The sequence below is a fragment of the Peromyscus maniculatus genome, chromosome 3 (genome assembly GCF_049852395.1).
Source record: "Peromyscus maniculatus bairdii isolate BWxNUB_F1_BW_parent chromosome 3, HU_Pman_BW_mat_3.1, whole genome shotgun sequence".
NCBI classification, from domain to species: domain Eukaryota; kingdom Metazoa; phylum Chordata; class Mammalia; order Rodentia; family Cricetidae; genus Peromyscus; species Peromyscus maniculatus.
Genome location: NC_134854.1, coordinates 70,524,397 through 70,541,477, shown reverse-complemented (window position 1 = coordinate 70,541,477; position 17,081 = coordinate 70,524,397). Strand labels below are relative to the sequence as shown.

The window sequence follows — 17,081 nt, the reverse complement described above, 5'->3', positions numbered from 1 at the left end:
TGAGCAGAGAGACCTGTCTTCATTTGATGGCTGGTCCGAATTTTCCTTGTCACTCTTATGAGAAACTGAAAATGTGTTTTCTTACATGGAAGGAATTATTTGGAAACTTTAAAAAGCTCTAAGTAAAATGATAGTGGGGCTCATTTGTAGCAAGTAAAGATACAACAAATGTTTTCAGTGTCTGAAAAACATTTTGAGTCATGGAACAGCCATCAGGGCTGGGCCTCAGACACTACCGGGGCTCCCTTTGCTTCAGAATACAGCCTCACGAACTTCCACAACATCACTGGACTCTGAAGACAACCACCAGCATTGGGTCTTCCACATGTTCTCAGACCACATGAGTTAATCTGCTGTGTCACAACCTCATAGATAAATATGAGTGTAGTGAGGACTATCAATTGATTGTCATGACTGCTTTATGTGACAGCAAAGTATAGCCTAGACTTTCCAAAGCCATTATATATAAACTTGAACAAACTATCCACATACAGATGGTAAATAGTTATCAAGTCATAGTTCTGCAAAACAAACAACGACTTTGACTTATAAGCCATATATTATTACACATTAGAAATTATAAAGGGCTTCTGGCTCAGTGGTGTTTGCTTGTAGTCACTGCTTACACTTCAACTTACAAATTCAGGACCAGCCTAGGCAACACAGTAAGACTATCTCAAGAAAAAACAAAAACAAAAACAAAAACTAATCACTAAGAATACTCAGAGAACAACACTGACCATCAAACAAAGCACGGACTATAATGCACAGGAGAGCACAGAAAGAAGAGAACAACTGCAGAAGACATCAGTCTGAATGGAAGCCGAAACTGAGCTCTAAAGAGAGACGTCTGAAATATGATAAACTGGCCCAAAGAGCCTATCCCGGTTTGATTCAGGGTCATGCTGACTAATGAGCAGAGATAGAGATGTGGCCTAGAAGGCAGGCTGGCATGTTGCCTTTTATGTCAGAAAGAGGAACAACTCATCCTGGGAAGTGGGGACCGACACACTCTTTCATCCAGTTAACGATCAGGACTTGACTCAATTTGATTGCTTCTGCACATGGCAGTGTTTGAGAAAGAATCTGGCAGTGTGGGAAAACAGGAAGCTTGTCACCCAACAGTAGGCAGGAATGAGGGATTCTTTTTAGAAATTCATCCCTACCCCAGATGTTCTGGGTTCCCTCTTCAGCTAGGAGAGATCAAGGTTTTTGAGATCTTTTGTTTTCTTCTTGGTCAAATTCAACTTGGTAGGCAGTCCCTGTGTCTTTTGCCTTTGGGTCTCCTGCTGCCTCTGACAGCCAAAGGCATGAGCTTTTTTCAGGCCAAGCCAACCAGTACCCAGTTATCTTCTAGCCACCACCCACTGCTCCATTCTGACTTGACAATGCAGTGTGCAAAGCCATTAGCTTAGCACCCGTATCACATTTAATGCCACCCTACTCTCCAAGGAAACTCAGTGTTTTTCTTAGTTAAATATGAGGAACAGTGACAACCACAACATGTCAAATGTTCTGATTTACATATTCGCATAACAATGTTGCTTGGAACAAATACTTCAGTGCCTGAAGGGGCTCTAGGCAGTCAGAACATGGCAAACATGGCTCTGGCAGGCCTTGCCCCTCCCCCTACTCCCTCTGCCTTGCTAAAAACCATTAGATTACATTCCACAGCTAGCCACCAAGGTCTGTTCCATTATTTGGCCACTTCCTCCTCCTGAGGCTGACTACCAAGGTCAACCTACTGAATATTGAAATCCAGCAATCAAAAGAAGCCCCTCTACTTCACCTAATCAACATGCCCAATTAAAATTAAACATCTCATTCTAACACGGGGTGGGGACGGTGCTTTCCCCTTTACATTCATAAACTACCATTTGCCTATGGGCCATGTCTGTCTCCTATCTATCCAGAGGCACTCCTTTGTCCTTCCAGGACAAATACCCCTTCTCCCCTCTCCCTTGTTCCCTTCCCCTTCTCCCTTTTCCTCTCTCTCTTGTCTTTGTCTCTTATTCCCTGCCCTTTGTCCTTCTGGGGCAAATAAATCTCCTTTGTGCTGAGAATTTGGTCTTGGGGTGTCTTGTGCTGATACCAATCCCTTTAGTGCCTAGGAAAGATAACTAGAAAAAAATTATATTGCTTTATAATCAATGTAGTTCTAGCACAGCTGAAATGGGCTGGCTCACCTAGGTAAGGGCAAAGCCACACACAAAGTCACAGACACTCCCATTTCTTTCTCTGAGGTAAATGAGTCTCTTATGAGACTAGGAAGTATGTGGTTGTGATCACTCACTCAGTCTTGTGCCTAAAGCAGCAATAACTAGGAAAATAGTTAGAAAATAAGGAACTGTGTTTTTCATTAAAGGTTGTCTGTTATATTCACCATCCTAAATGGAAGAACAAAAAGCTAAAGTGTCAATGACACTTCGATAGGGAATGATGGTAGCACAGTGTGACTATGAGAAGATGACCCTTTTCTTTCTCTTTTTTCCCCCTGAGCTAACATCTCAGCTCTCTTTTCACTTTTTTTTAAAAAAAATAATTTATTTGTTTTATTTGATGTACATTGGTGCTTTGCCTGCAGGCATGTCTGTATGAGGGCACTGGATCCCTTGTAACAGAAGTTACAGATAGTTGTGAGCTGCCATGTGGGTGCTGGGAATTGAACACAGGTCCTCTGGAAGAGCTTCAGTGCTCTCAACTGCTAAGCCATCTCTCCAGCCCAATCCTTTTCTTTTTTGAGATGGGGCCTTGCTGTGGTACCTAGGCTGGCCTCAAACTCCAGATTCAAGCAGTCTTTCTATCTTAGTTTCCCAGGTGTTGACTACAGACATGGATCATTATGTCTGGCTGAGGAGTTTATCTCAGTGATCTGAGTCTGGCATGTTGGGATACTAGTGTTACCATAAGCAAACACAGAATATTAGCAAACCTAAAACAAGGTACATGAAAATTAACTTGGAAAGATACTAATGTTTTCAACAAATATAAAATTTCTGTGCCTACTATGTGTTTCTTTATAATTGATTCTTAGGTCAGCAGTGACACTCACATCCTAGGTAAGGGAAAGAGCCCCAAAGCACCTACTAATGGTGGCTAGACCTGCTATGCTGGAGCAGACATGAGAAAGGTTCTCCACTCAGGGCCGGTTACTTCTAATACGTGCCAGTCCTTTCTGTTCAAATGGAGACATGGAAAACTGTTAAAAAGTACCTCTCCTGTGGTGGTTTGAAAGAAAATGGCCCCTAAAGGGAGTGGCACTATTAGGAGGTGTGGCTTTGTTGGAGTAGGTATAGCTTTGTTAGAGGAAGTATGTCACTGTGGGGGTGAACTTTGAGGTCTTATAATGCTCAAGCCACGCCCAGTGTCTCAGACTACTTCCTGTTGCCTCTACAAGATGTAGAACTCTCAGTTACCTCTCCAGCACCATGTCTGTCTGCATGCTGTCATTTCCCACCATGATGATAATAGACTGAACCTCTGAAATGTAAGCCACCCCAATTAGATATTTTCCTTCATAAGAGTTGCTGTGGTCACGGTGTCTCTTTACAGTAATAGAAGCCCTAACTAAGACACCCAATGTAACATAAAACATGGAAAGTAAGCATAAGCAAGCACGGACAGGAGTTGTCTATTTCTGTATTGTGGTGACCCCTACAAGGTTCAGCCCATTACCGGGAGATGTTAGTGAGGTCTCTATTTTCACTCATGTTGTAGGCATAACTGGGGCCTCTTAGAGTTGAAAAACTCAAGTTTGTCTTATTTTATCAGAAGACGGTACCATCAAACAGCATACAATGGTCAAACCAAAGCTGATCTGAATGTCATTTTTTCATGCAATGAGGTTGAAGGCCACTAAGTTGAGCAAAAAGCTCTAAAAGTGAAGTCAGCAGCAGTTGCACTGCCTGTTGGCTTTACCAGTCCCTAATATTCACCCACATAGACCATGTGTGTGTGGATAGGTAGTGATACACACCCACCTTTTCCTCAAAGAACTTTCTCCTTAACTTGGCATCCGTAGGTGGGATTGTTTTCCTTAGGTTTCTGTACCATTTTCTAACGATGTACCCTCTCCAGTAGGCTTGGATTCTAAAACAGAGATGTAGAAATGATGACCTCCTAATAGCCTTATTTTTAAATTAAAAATTATTTTATTATGCATATGAATGTTTTGTTTGCATGAATATCTATACCACTTGTGTGACTGGTACTCTTGGAGGTCAGAGAGGACATACGATTCCTGAAACTAGAGTTACAGACAGTTGTGAGCCACACCATGTGGGTACTGGGAATTGAACCTGGGTCTTCTAGAGCAGTTAGTTCTCTTGACCACTGAGCCATCTCTCTAGCCCCTAATGGCCTTATTTTTAACAAGTACTTCAGTACTCTTCCCAGCTTGGACTGCTCTGGTGACCTCCTGGGTTAGTAATCACAGCCTGAGCTGCAAACATTTGTCTCCCCTCTGCAAGGCACTGAGGACACTCTTACCTGGTGGCACTCTTTATTCTGAACAGGCGGGCCCCATCGTGTATCACTCTGGTTTGATATTGGTTCTTTCTACAGAGGGGACAGGTTTTTTTATTTGTGAACTTTTCAAAAGCCTGAAGGCATGCCTGAAGAAAAGGATTTCACTTAAAACTTTACAAGTAATTACTTATAAACAACATTTTTTACTTCTAATGTAATAATTACAGTGTTCTTTCTCTCATAATTGAGACTCAGTCCAATTTAGATTATGAAGTGAAGTAGTTTCATCAGATGTTGACACCTTCCTCATGAAACCTGTTCAAAAATGATTTCCACAAGAACATGCATGCAGAGACTTCAAAAACCTCTGAAAATCAAGTGGTGTAAAGGTAAAATGCTATGTGTCAGACTGCCATGCAAACAGCCGGCAGGAAGTAAGCTATCAGCAGCCTTAATGTGTGGTACTAACAATCTGCTACACAAACATCTGTGCTTCTTTCTGTCACACAAAATCCATGATGTTCACAACAGGATGAGCTGCAGTCTACCCTAAAGCCACGATTCCAACTACGAATGATGCTCAGGGATCACAAATGGCTCTTTCGGTGAGTGAGGGAAGGAGGCCAGGCCAGAGTGGGATTACTTGCCTTGTGGAATACATGTGAGCAGGAAAGCAGCACCTGTCCACAGGAGAGAGCAGAGTCCTAGGTTAGTAATGTATCCTCTGGAAGAGCATCTGAATACTTGAAGGTAACATTCAGACAGCTGAGCAGTTCACACTTATATCTTTAAGTTTAATATAGTATAAGCATATCATCTAAACAAAGACAATGAATGGCCTGATACCATAAAACAACACATCATGCTTGATAGTAAGCCAGTAAAAGGAGTGCCAAGGTAGACACTGCTAGGTAGGTAGGGTGGGGCAGGAAGGAACCCATCCATGTGGTGTGGACTTGGTAGAAGGAGCAGAGACACGACAAACAAGCACCTTTTATATGGCTTTGTTCAGCCAAATTACACTCCTAAACTTAAAATCACAGCTTACTCTGATATAATTGTGAGAGTTTTACATTTAAATAGCAAGACATCATGGAGATAAATTACATTTTTCTTTTTAATGGAGAGCAAGTATGTTTGTAAGAAAACTTCACCCTTCTGACTCAAAATCCCCACCCAACAGTGATGTTTTAACCTGGAAAAACAAAAAATAAAACTACTTAAACCCAGTAAGGAGAAAGGATTTTAGACCATTAGCCACAGGCAGGTACAATGGGCTGTGGGGAAGGTGAGTGGGCAGATGCATGTCCTACTGTTTTCAGTGACCATCCCTGTGCCATTGCTCACTCTGTACTTTTCTCAAGTGGGATTAAGGGAAGAAATCTGAGAACAGAGCTCATAAATGTCTAAAACCTTTTCTTTAAAAATATTTATTTTATTCTAGGAGTAGAGGTATTTTGCTTGCATGTATGTCTGTGTACTACATCCATAGGGTACCCATAAAGGCCAGAAGATTGCCTTAGATCCCCTGAAACTGGAGTTAGAGGTGGTTTTAAGCACCATATGGATGCTAGGAATTGAACCCCAGTACTCTGGATGAGCAGCCAATGCTCTTAACTTGTGAGCCACATCTCTAGTTCCCTAAAAGCTTTTCTGGACCCTGCCAACTGTACGCTTAAATTTAATTAACTATTGTATTAAAATCATCTTTGGACTCAGTTATTCTTTTTAAATATAATTTTTCAAAGTCTTTTATCAACAGATACCAATCTGCTCTAAATTATGTAATTCTTATATAATTCTAATATATAATATTAGAACATTATCTTTGAGATATCCATATATTCATTATAGGCAAACAGTTCATCGTGATAGTTACACAAGTGAGGACCAAACTCCATTAACATTTTGTCATAATTTCTGAGTTGGCCTGTTGTGAATTACCTGAGTTTTGTTCTCACTGTTAGATGGTGTCATAAGAATAAGAGGTTACTTGAAAGTATCTTGAACTTATCCTATGGTGGGAAAATTGTTTTTATTTATTTATTTTTGTGTGGGTGTTTTGCCTGCATGTATGTTTGATTTGTATGCCTGGTGCTCATGGAAGTCAGAAGAGGGCATAGGATCTCCCAGAACTAGAGTTGTGAGCCACCATATGGGTTCTGGGAATCAAACCTGGGTCTTCTGGAAGAGCAGCCAGTAAGTACTTTTAGCCATTGAGCCATCTGTCTAACCCAGAAAAACTGTTTTTAACTAAGAAGAAATCTAATAAGGAAATAATAAATGCAAGATTAACATAATAGTATCTTTAATCAAACAAAATGACGAAGTTTTTAGTGAAATGCTTACATAACACACTGAGATGTTTAAGTTTTCATTCTTCATACAACCAGGTTAAACATGTACAGCACAATAAATGAGGTTGCTGAGGCTGGATGATTCCCTGCAGCTTTAATGATCTTACTCTGGCACTAAATTACAAACTTCCCTACATATGACAGTGCTGTGATTCAAGGGCTGACAAATCTTTCCAGTATCTAAATCCTACATAAGATTCGGTCCTCTCAAGAACTAGAAGGAAAGTGTACTTCAAGCATCTTCACATTACTGAAGACCAAAAATGTAATGACTGTGAACAGTCCTTGCTGGTAGTGAAACAAGCATTTTTTTAAGTCTGAGAGGTCAGGATAGCCCATGAAGCTTTGGATCCTCAGCTGAGACCCAAGCCTGGCTAAATGCTGGGTTTTCTCAGCTGCTGTCTCAGTGCCTACCATGTAGAAGCTAAGGCAACATACTATGCAAAAGTCTTGGGGAAAACCATATTTCTCCCCAGATTCTAAAAGCATGAGTGACCTTGACTGCTTGGAGCTGGCAGGTTAGTCAGGCACAGCGATGGGTCTGTGTGGCAGGTCATGAGCTTTCTATATACCAGGATGACCACCCATCTTATATTAAGAGATGTATGAACAAAGATTTTACTTTATATCAGGATTCTCCCATGAAGTCTTTGAAGATATTCAAAGCATCCTTTCATGCAAATGGCATACTTGGACTTAGTGTCACACCACTAAGTGGACATTGTCAAGTGATGGTGTTCAGCTATACACACACACTTCAGGGGTAGTGGAGAAAATGTTAAATATTTGGAAGTTACAAAGGACCATGGAATTGGGTGGCTCACTGGCTAATACTGGGGAAGCAGTGCTGGGCTGATCTAAAGTTCTGTCTGTAATGTACCTGGGGACGGAGCTCAAATTCTTCTTTACATATTGGGCATGGCTGCATGGAGTCCCCTTGCAGGAGTGATCTCTGCTTCACTCTCTCCCATTCATCTGATGACAGTGGCAATGGAGGAGGTGGCAAGAGGCCCAGTTTCTGGGCTACAGGAAAGATAAGACACAAGGTAAACTCATGTATTTTAGCATACATAGACACATATAATTTTTAATAGATAATCTGCATGCAGATATTCTAGAGAAGCAGTATAGCAACCTTTTACAACACATAGCAAGGTGCTTTTCTATGGAGGTATGAAGGCAGTGATAACACTTGAGTTCACAACAGTGATTTATGTTTTTATTATACAGACTTTGTCATCATTCTGAATGTTGAGTGATTCTCAAGCAGGCAGGATTGACATTTAGTTGTATAGAAATTGAAGAACATTAATTTTTTTTTTTTTTGCCATTTTTCTTCTTGTTTTTCACCTAATTTAACTGTCAGCCTGTAGCACTGACTTCTTCTACTTAGCCTTGCTGCCCTCACCAATGACCTTTACAAAGTTCACATCAATCATGTGCTACCTAAGAATACATTCCTTAAGTCAGAGGTTTATAAGTACCCATCACATGAGCTTATATCCCATGGGGAGACTCGCTTTGAAAAGTACCTGCAACATTCCTGGGCAAAGGGCTGACTTCTATAGGACTGTAAATGTAAACCACTATCTGCAAACTGCCAAATAACAGTAAAGGTACGTTTTTAAAAAGTCGGCCTAGCACAGAGGGCCATCAGAAAAGCACTCTTGGTCCTAGAAAAATTCATGGTAGAAGTATGAACATGCTAATCTCACAGGAAGTAGATATATTTTCTAGGTACATAGACTTCTATGTCTTCCCAGAAAAAGTCACAGAACAGATGCTCAACCAATGGGACTCCACAATTTGGGATTTAGAGAAAACCAAAAAGACAATGAGGAGATAGAGTGCTAAGAGCTAAGTAGCTATGAGAGCATTTGTGTCAACCTGGGAGGCAAGTAGCAGTTCACAAGGATGTGTCTGTCTGCACAAAGTTGCCAGGAAGCAGTCTGCAAACAGATGTTTACCTAAGATTCTAGGAAAAGGAACTACAACCAAGTGAAGGAAACAAAACAGGAAACAACAAGGACAACAGCAGAAATTCCAAGGAAACAGGAGCCAAAATTAAACCAGAACCAACAGCAGGTATAAATCCAAAATGTCTTTTCCCCCAAAGAGGCATTTCTAATGAAATTGATCTAGATAAAATAAAAAACACAAAGAGAAAATACGGAACAAGAAAGGGGAATAATCATGAAATGCATGCCCAAAGCAGGGGAAGTGGCTCAGCCAGTCAAGTGCCCTTCACACACACACGGGCTCCATCACCAGCATCTGTGTAAAAGATGTCTACAGCAGTATGTGCTATACCCTAGTGCAGGCAAGGCAGAGACAGGAGAGCCTCAGAGCTTGCTGGCCAGCCAGTCTAGGTGAGCTGGTGAGTTCTAGGTTACTGAGAGACTCTGTCTAAAAAAAAAAGTAGAGAGTGACTGAGGAAGATAACTGATACCAACCTTAGGTCTCCACATCTACATGCCTACACCTGTGAAAAAATACACAAACAAAAATTCTGTTAAGAGCACCTATTTTCCAAACTCACCTGATAATATAGGTGAGATTAACTCACTTCATTAGATTTACTTCCGGTAAAAATATACCAACACTAAAACCATCAGGAGAAGAAACAGAAAGCAGAGTTGAGCCCAGAGCCATTAGGTTCAGGGCCTCTCCTGTCCTGAATTAGTACCTACCATCCTGGGCAATGAGCTCAGCCTTTATTCTTAGACTACTGATGGGCCTGTGACTTACTGTAGGTGAAGCGACTCCTACTGTCAAGGGCCAGACTCTGAACTGCACAAACCTGTATCTGTAATAACACCTCAAAGTAGCAGAGCTGAGAACAGGCTTTCTTGGAGAACACCAGTGATCAGGCTTTCTCTCAAGGTGCCTGTCACTCTTGGCTGGCTATTCTGTGCTTGTAACCAAACGTGGAAACTTTCTGCTCTTTACCCCAGCAACTAAAGGAACCAAAGGGGTACAAAACAGATGAACTGTCGGAGGAGGGAGTTTCCTTTCTGTGCTGGGCAGGCCTCCTGCTACCTCCTGCTTTTGTCACTTACACAACAGCAGCCCTATCCAAACCTATTTTCCATTCCTAATCATTTAGAAACCTTTTATTTCTAGCTTCCCAGTATAAAATGATCTCAGACTTACAAAAGACTACAAGAATGGTATAAAGAGTTTTGTGGCCTTAACGTGCTACTATTGTGATGGAAACCAGGGAAATAATGCTGAGCTAATTATCCACTGAAGTCATGCTCCCTTATCCATGGTTGCACTTTCTGGGCTTTTGGTGATTCATAGCCAACTACTATCTGGAAATATTCAATGGGAAATTCCAGAAATAATTCATTAAGTTTTCAGGTTTTTTTTTTTTGGGGGGGGGGGGTCAATCTAAGCAGCACAATGAAATCTCACACTCCTGTGCTCCATTCCTGTCTTGTGTGTCAGGCTGTATATGTGATGTACCCTTTGTCCCTCTGTAGTTGTCTTGGTGGTCAGACAGGCTGTGGCAGTACTACAGCCTTAGGGTTTGCTGAGGCTCCCAAGCAACACAGCAGAGATTCTGGCCACTCAGGTGTGCCCAAGAGAGGAAGTGAAACGGGAAAGTTCTTGATTTCACAGGAAACAATTATATGCTGAAGTTGCCAAGGTAAGATCAAATCTTCTATCTGCCAAACTATAAATATAAAAACATAGATTCATGAGGATTTTACAGTTTTTACTCCTGTAATAGTCATATAGGGCTATGGTGAGCAGAGGCAGGCAGGTTGAGTTTAAGGCAGCTTGAACTACACAGTGAGACTTTCTCTCAAAGGAATAAAAGTTATGGCCTCATTATATGACAGGGGTCCAATTAAGATGGAAAAGGCACTAAATTTGTGGGTTGTACTTAAACAGATGTTAGAGTGTTTCACCAGAAAGCACCTAGTTCAGGTGAGGGATCACTATACAGATTGAAGGGAAGGTTTGGGCTGACGAGTATGAGCATCACTGCTGGGGCTATGGAGACACTGATGCCTCACCTGGAGTGGAGGAAGCTGCTTAAGGAGGAAGGACACCACATGAAGTTAGCCTTCAATTCCCTGTAACAAAGCTCTTCTAGAAGATGCCAGAGGGAGACTACGTTCACAAAACACAAAGATGCAGACGCATGCCTATAAGCCAAGCACTCAGGAGGGTGAAGCAGGGAGATTGAGAGTTGAAGGCCAGCTTGGGCTATCCAAGGAGATTCCCAAAGCCAACAAAAATATGCAAAGGAAGGCAGAAGGGCTTAAAATACAGAAGTACAAACCAACTCTGGCATTACGTGGGGTGCCCACAGGGCACATGATAAAGCCAGGCACAATGTACACAGCCAGGAATTCACTCACAAAAGCAAGTCACCTCCCTGTTGCTGCAATTTAAGAGAATTGCTGACAGCCATCTTGTTTATGGGATACTTCCACAAATACTCCATCTCAGAAGTGAAAAAACAACCTTGGCAGATGAAGAGTTGGCATTTAAAGCCTTGTTAACAACACACTTGGCTGTCAGCATCTGCCGATACAATGAAAACGTTAAGTTGTATTTGTACCCCCATACACCATTGCTTCAGCCCTGTAAATAGGGCCCCATCCAGCTTGAGGAGGCTACCTGGGGTTAATTAGCACCAAGCCAACCAATGACTAGATTAGCTTACCTAGAGTTAGCGGTGGTGGTGTGGGGTCTAGAACATACTCCTTTTCGGGATCTTCCACTTTGGGGCCTTCTGTAGTCTTCCTAAGCCCAGTATCTACTATGGCTGTTGCGTCTCTTTTGAGAGATTTTGACTTGCTCTCATTCTTTTGCACTTTTGTCTTAAGAGGATCTGCTACTGAAAGATGTCCAAGTTGAAGATCATGTAAAATGTGGTCCTGTAAGGCAACTGCGGTGACTGCTAAGTTAGCTTTTTTAGATGAGCGATCCTAAAAAGTAGAAGGTGGGTGTTTTCTTAGTTACTGGAACAGTGTGTAACATATGTAACATCTTTGAGAAGAAAACTGAGGCTTGATGCTCCACTGATGGCATATTACCAAACCAATGGGAAGGGATGCCAGAGCCAGTGTACCAAAGTCAGAGTAAACCCCAGGCCCAATATCTATGTTAGACACAAAGGAAACCTTCTTATTTAATTACTGGAGCCTTAATTATAAACCAATAAGTTCAAACCCGTGTATGCCTAAATAAACCCCTGCTGTTTTGCTGCAACTAAATTAGACTCCAGGCAAACACTCTGCCCTTTGGTGAAAACTTAAAGTATTTCCTGCAGGACAAGGTCCTCGAGCCAGGAGAGGCCTGCGGGCAGCACTTAGTGACTTACTATTGCCCACACCACACACACCTCCCACTCTTGTTCACAGCTCCTCACGGACACAAGGTTTCTAAACTATTTTTATAATCGAAGAAGGCTCAGTTAGACTACATCCCATGAGTGAAACAATGGGTTGGTTTTGAGGAGGGTGGAATACCTTATTTTTTAGCATGCTCAATAAGGAAACACTGTGTCGTGGCTTCAACAAAGTCTAGCATCACATTACAGTTCCTTCCATTCTTCTGCTGTGAACAGAAAGCGAGAGTATTTGTAAACATTCAGATCTACTAGGGCTATGGAGATGATGATAACAGGAATGCCAGCTACAGGGCAGCATGGAGCCGCGCCTTCCCGTTTACACAGTCCTGACCCAGTCCACCCCTGTCCGCTAATAGCTTACCACTGTGCTGGAAAGAATGTGAATACAGAACAATCTGGCATCAAAAACAAGAGTTGCGGATCTCTATGAGTTCGAGGCCAGCCTGGGCTACCAAGTGAGCTCCAGGAAAGGCGCAAAGCTACACAGAGAAACCCTGTCTCGAAAAACCAAAAAAAAAAAAAACAAAAAAAAAAAAACACAAGAGTTTTAGAGTGAAGTCTCAGACCAAAATCAGTCACTAAGTAAGTGAAAAACCCTTAAAGACAACATTTAAGCCAAGTCTTGAAGAGAGAAATGAGCATGTTAGATAACATGAGCAAGAGCAAAGATGCTCAGGAGACCAGCATGGTGTGTTTGTTTTTCAGGGAGAAAGGAAACAATCAAGAAGTGGGTGTAAGGAGCATGCTGGCTACCTTCACTTATGGCCAACACACAAGGGGACAGAATATGAGTCCCAACCTGCTTCCTGCTTCTTGGGGTAAGCTATCTACATCTCTGGCTCAGTTTTTACATCTATAAAAAACACAAAAAACACTGACATTGCAGGAATATTAGAGAAAAGAAGAAAACATCTTAAGGGCTTACAAAGGACTGCTCTGCATAAGATATCCTGTAAATGTTTACTGTTGTTCCAATTCCCTCAAAAGCTGGGGGAAGTATTTGGTGTTGCCCCTTTTAGTTTGGGGACCATGGTGTTATATCGTTTCTTTTTGCAATATTTTTTATCAATACCTTGAGAATTTCATACAACATTTTTATTTAATAAATTTATTTCATGGTGTTATTTTTATGAAGGCAAGAGTCCACAATATTCTACAATGGAGAGAAACAGAGCACCTTTTAAAAAGCCACCTAGGGGAGAGCCTGGGGGACTCACTCTTAGAAGGGTGCTGGCAGAGCAGCTGTCTCCCAGGCGTGCCGAAGAGGCCCTCTGTTCTAAACCCAGCACTACAACATTTAAAAGGGTACAGGAAAGTGAGTTCCACAGGAACTAAGGAAAGAACCGGCAGCTCTCAGATCCTTCAGCAGCCCCTACAATTTTCACTGTGTCCTCCTCCTTGTTCCTTTTCAGTTCTGGCAGGGGCCTCTAAGAAGTCTGTAGTCAGTGTTCCTTGTCATGGCCTCGGCTGGAGCAAGGCATGTAAAATACTGAAAGGTCACTACCATCATTTTCCAAGTTCAGAATGCTTATCGTTCAGCATAGACCAAGTATGCATCACACCAAAAACTGTTTCATTTTCAACAAGATTCATACTATCGTTAACCACAGGTGGCCATTTAGTCTACAATTTCACTAGTTTTTATTATGCCGTTGTGATTAATACCAAGGTAAGAGTGTTAAAAAAAAATGCCTCTTTAAAGTCCCACAGTATCAGCAAATTGTATAATTTTAAAAGATACTCAAAACGTGCCAGATTTAGTCCAATTGTATGAGAAAATATAAATGGAGAAGAGGTGACCCGTTAGTCTGGCAACAGGAAATCGGTAAACTTAACCCCTGCCAGGCACTAACAGCCACAACAGAAAACTGCCTGTTTGTAAATCTCAGCTTGCACATGTTAAGAGGTTGTGCCAGGTAGGAAAACACAGCACGTGGTGACATGGCATTTAGTCACCAATTGCTCTAAGTGAACAGAGGCAACTGATACATCAATTTAAAAAAAGCATACGAAACACGGCATATTTGTTTTAAATACTCCTGCAGAGGCTAGTGATGTCGTTGGACATGTCCCATGAGGTCCCTCATCAAACCACACGCCACGCTCAGAGCAGGCAGGGCCGCTCACAGCGATCCAGACCTCCCGCGACACCCATGCCTCCCGCCCCAACACTACCCGGCCTCCGGGCCTGGCTGCTTCCCGCTGCTTCCCTCAACACCCGCGCTCATCTAGGCCTCAGACATCGGGGCCCCGACGTACGCACCGTCTCGTAACTGCTTCTCGTTACTACGGCAACCAGCAGCCGCCGCACTTGGGAGTGCGCATGCTCGCCGGCGCCTGGCACTCACTGCGCACGCTCGCTGGTTTGCCAAGTCCGGCTGACCCGTAGGCTGGGCCTGACAGACACCCTCTTGGCCACACCCGCTGCCAGCGGCTTGAGGTGCGGGCGCTTGCGTCACGGCCCCGCCCCTCGCGTGTCGTCAGCGTGGTCCGGTTACGTCATCGCGAGGCGCGCGCCGTGGGCGTGTATGGTGAGGCGCGCGCCGTCCCTCCTACTTTTCCGAGGCGCTCTCGCGTTTGTTTCGCGTCCTTCCCGCCCGGCGCACTGCAGTCAGGCTGCTCGGGGCGTCCGGAGAGGGTGCGCTAACCCGTGCGGCCTCCCGCAGGCGGTTTGCTGTCGCCACCCGGCCTCCTCGTGTTCCTCTCACGGTGGTTGCATTGTCCAGCCTTGGCTCCTGGTAACTGACCTGATAATCCCGGCCTGTTGTGTATCGCCGGGCGCTGGCCTTTTCACGTTCGTCCCCTCCTCTAGTGACTCCTTCCGAGCCCCAGGGTCTCTCCTGGAGCTATCCCTGCGGCCGCTGGCCTCCGGGGGTTACCTAACCCCTTAGCTCTCCCTGACATCTCCTACCCCTATAAATCTGCACTCCCGCGCTGTCCACGGAACCAAGCTCGAACCCCTGGGGTCTTTTAAAAGTCTCTTCTTGGTCCCAAGCAGAAGTCTGTTGATTTCTCTCCTGCCGCAAATGACAGTTTTGTTGTACATTAATTGGAATACAGTTCACCTGGAAGTGCAAGGAAAACACAAGAATGCAAGGTTCTCCACAAAGGAAAGTCTACAGCAGTTACGGAGCCTGACTAAAGTTCCCAAAGTCGATAGAAATCTGGTGTACATGATTTATCTCTGGAACAATATAATTTTAAGCTTCATTTAAAAGTTACAGCGTTTTCTTGGCAATGAACTTCCTGAACTGGCTCTTACTGTTTGAAACTTGTAAAAGCAGATTAAACTGTTTTAAAAGTCAAATTCACAATTAGTTTTAAGTTCTGAGTTTTTCACATGGTAGTTGAGGAATTTTTGAGGAAAACGTATAATTTCAGCTATGTTACAGTGAGTGATGGATTTAGAAAGCAGTAAGACCACCTTTTTGCAGTCTTAAGACAGTCTTTATTGAAGCCTAAGTGGGTAAAACTTAGCTAGATCTGAGTTTAAACCTACACTCATTTTCTAGAGGTCTGTTCTTTGGCAAGTCGCTTTATTTTCCTAAACTATGGGTTTCTTATTTACAAAGGAGGCCTTGCTGAATCCTGTCGTTGGACATCTATGAGTTATCCCCAACAGTAGTCCTGGACGTTATTCTGTGAGTGAACATGTGGCCAAGTTAAACTAGTTAGAAACTCTGGTACCATGATGATGGTGACATCATCAAGGGGGGGAACTCAAGTGGGTTGGGGGGAGGGGCGATTGAAAAATTCCTTTAATTCTTCCTACTGAATGTAGGAACAAGAAAAGACACGAAACTGCAGCTGCATCTGTTCCATTAGCACCGTGGGGCGAGAGCCTAAAGGTGTGGGGCCACCAGGTGAACCTTAGAAGGAGGATTACACAGGAAGTGGCAGAACTGGGATTTGGACACGGTCCAAGATGGGTGGTGGAGTTGGAGCGCAGGGCTCCAGGCTCTTGGTCTTTTCTCTTACCTGCTTCATCTATCGAGGGTCTGGTTTCCTGTTACTTGGAGCAGGAAGAATTTCAATGAAAATAGGGATTCTGTTACCACCTTAGGGCTGTAATGAAGTTAAAACATGATACTGTATGTGAATTGCTTTGGACAGTGCCTACTAATCATTTTGTTTTGAGGTATTTCTCTCCAACTTTATAAAGTTCTAAAAAAAATCCCACTTTAAAATTCCTCACCTTATCCAAATGATTAAAATTTCATGATGTTTTGCTATCTAAAAGAGGCTGGCCATTGTTCAGTTAGTCATAAAGATTTTTCTTTAGTCTTTTGACTAATTTGGAAGAATTAACATGTCATTATTACTTTGCTATAGATTTTCTCCTCTATCCCCCATAGGAGGGGTCTCTTATATTGTCCAGTGTGATTTTTGATCTCTTAAAACCTAAGACATAGGTTAACCTCTTCTGCCTCAGTGGCATGTGTATCTGGGACTACATGCATGGACTACTATGTCTGACTCATGTTTTTATTTAAACATTGCTTTTGCTGCATCCCACAAATTTTGAAGACTGGTGGCTTTATTTTCATTTAGTTCAAAATATTAAAAAAATTTTTTTTGAGTCTGGTAACATGGTACTATGTTCTGGACAGTGCAGATCCCTGCAAAAAGGATTCCCAGTCCCTTTATGTAGCTCTTAACATCGTGTGACTTCTAACACCCTGTCACTCCTTCCCCTTACTGTTGTGAGCATTCAGTCCTCACTCCTCACTGAACCAATGGATGGGTCTGGAAAGTGGAAAAACAGACTAGCTCTAAGTTTCAGTCCTAAATTATTTCCTTTTTTCTTCAGGGCTTCAGTGAACAGTTCCTGAAAATCAGGTCTTCTGGTGACAGCTTCCTGAACTTTTCATTTGTTAAAAAAACAT

At 42.7% G+C, this 17,081-nt stretch overlaps 1 protein-coding gene across 8 annotated transcripts in view; it reads right to left on the bottom strand.

The window, feature by feature from the left end:
- Positions 1-14,674, bottom strand: part of Rnf32 (ring finger protein 32) — a 35,167-nt gene extending 20,493 nt beyond the window's left edge. For 2 of the 8 annotated variants that reach the window (XM_042273292.2, XM_042273291.2), the window contains exons 1-7: positions 14,459-14,665; positions 12,314-12,401; positions 11,506-11,770; positions 7,705-7,847; positions 5,115-5,147; positions 4,489-4,613; positions 3,981-4,089 (exon numbers count right to left, since the gene is read on the bottom strand). In XM_042273292.2, the coding sequence (XP_042129226.2) occupies positions 3,981-4,089; positions 4,489-4,613; positions 5,115-5,147; positions 7,705-7,847; positions 11,506-11,770; positions 12,314-12,328 (690 nt within the window). In that variant the 5' untranslated portion in view covers positions 12,329-12,401; positions 14,459-14,665. Of the gene's footprint in view, positions 1-3,980; positions 4,090-4,488; positions 4,614-5,114; positions 5,148-7,704; positions 7,848-11,505; positions 11,771-12,313; positions 12,402-13,412; positions 13,484-14,370 lie in introns of all 8 variants that reach the window. The other 6 variants (XM_042273287.2, XM_076566722.1, XM_042273285.2 and 3 more) reach the window with 6 other exon arrangements.
- Positions 14,675-17,081: the final 2,407 nt, after the last annotated feature.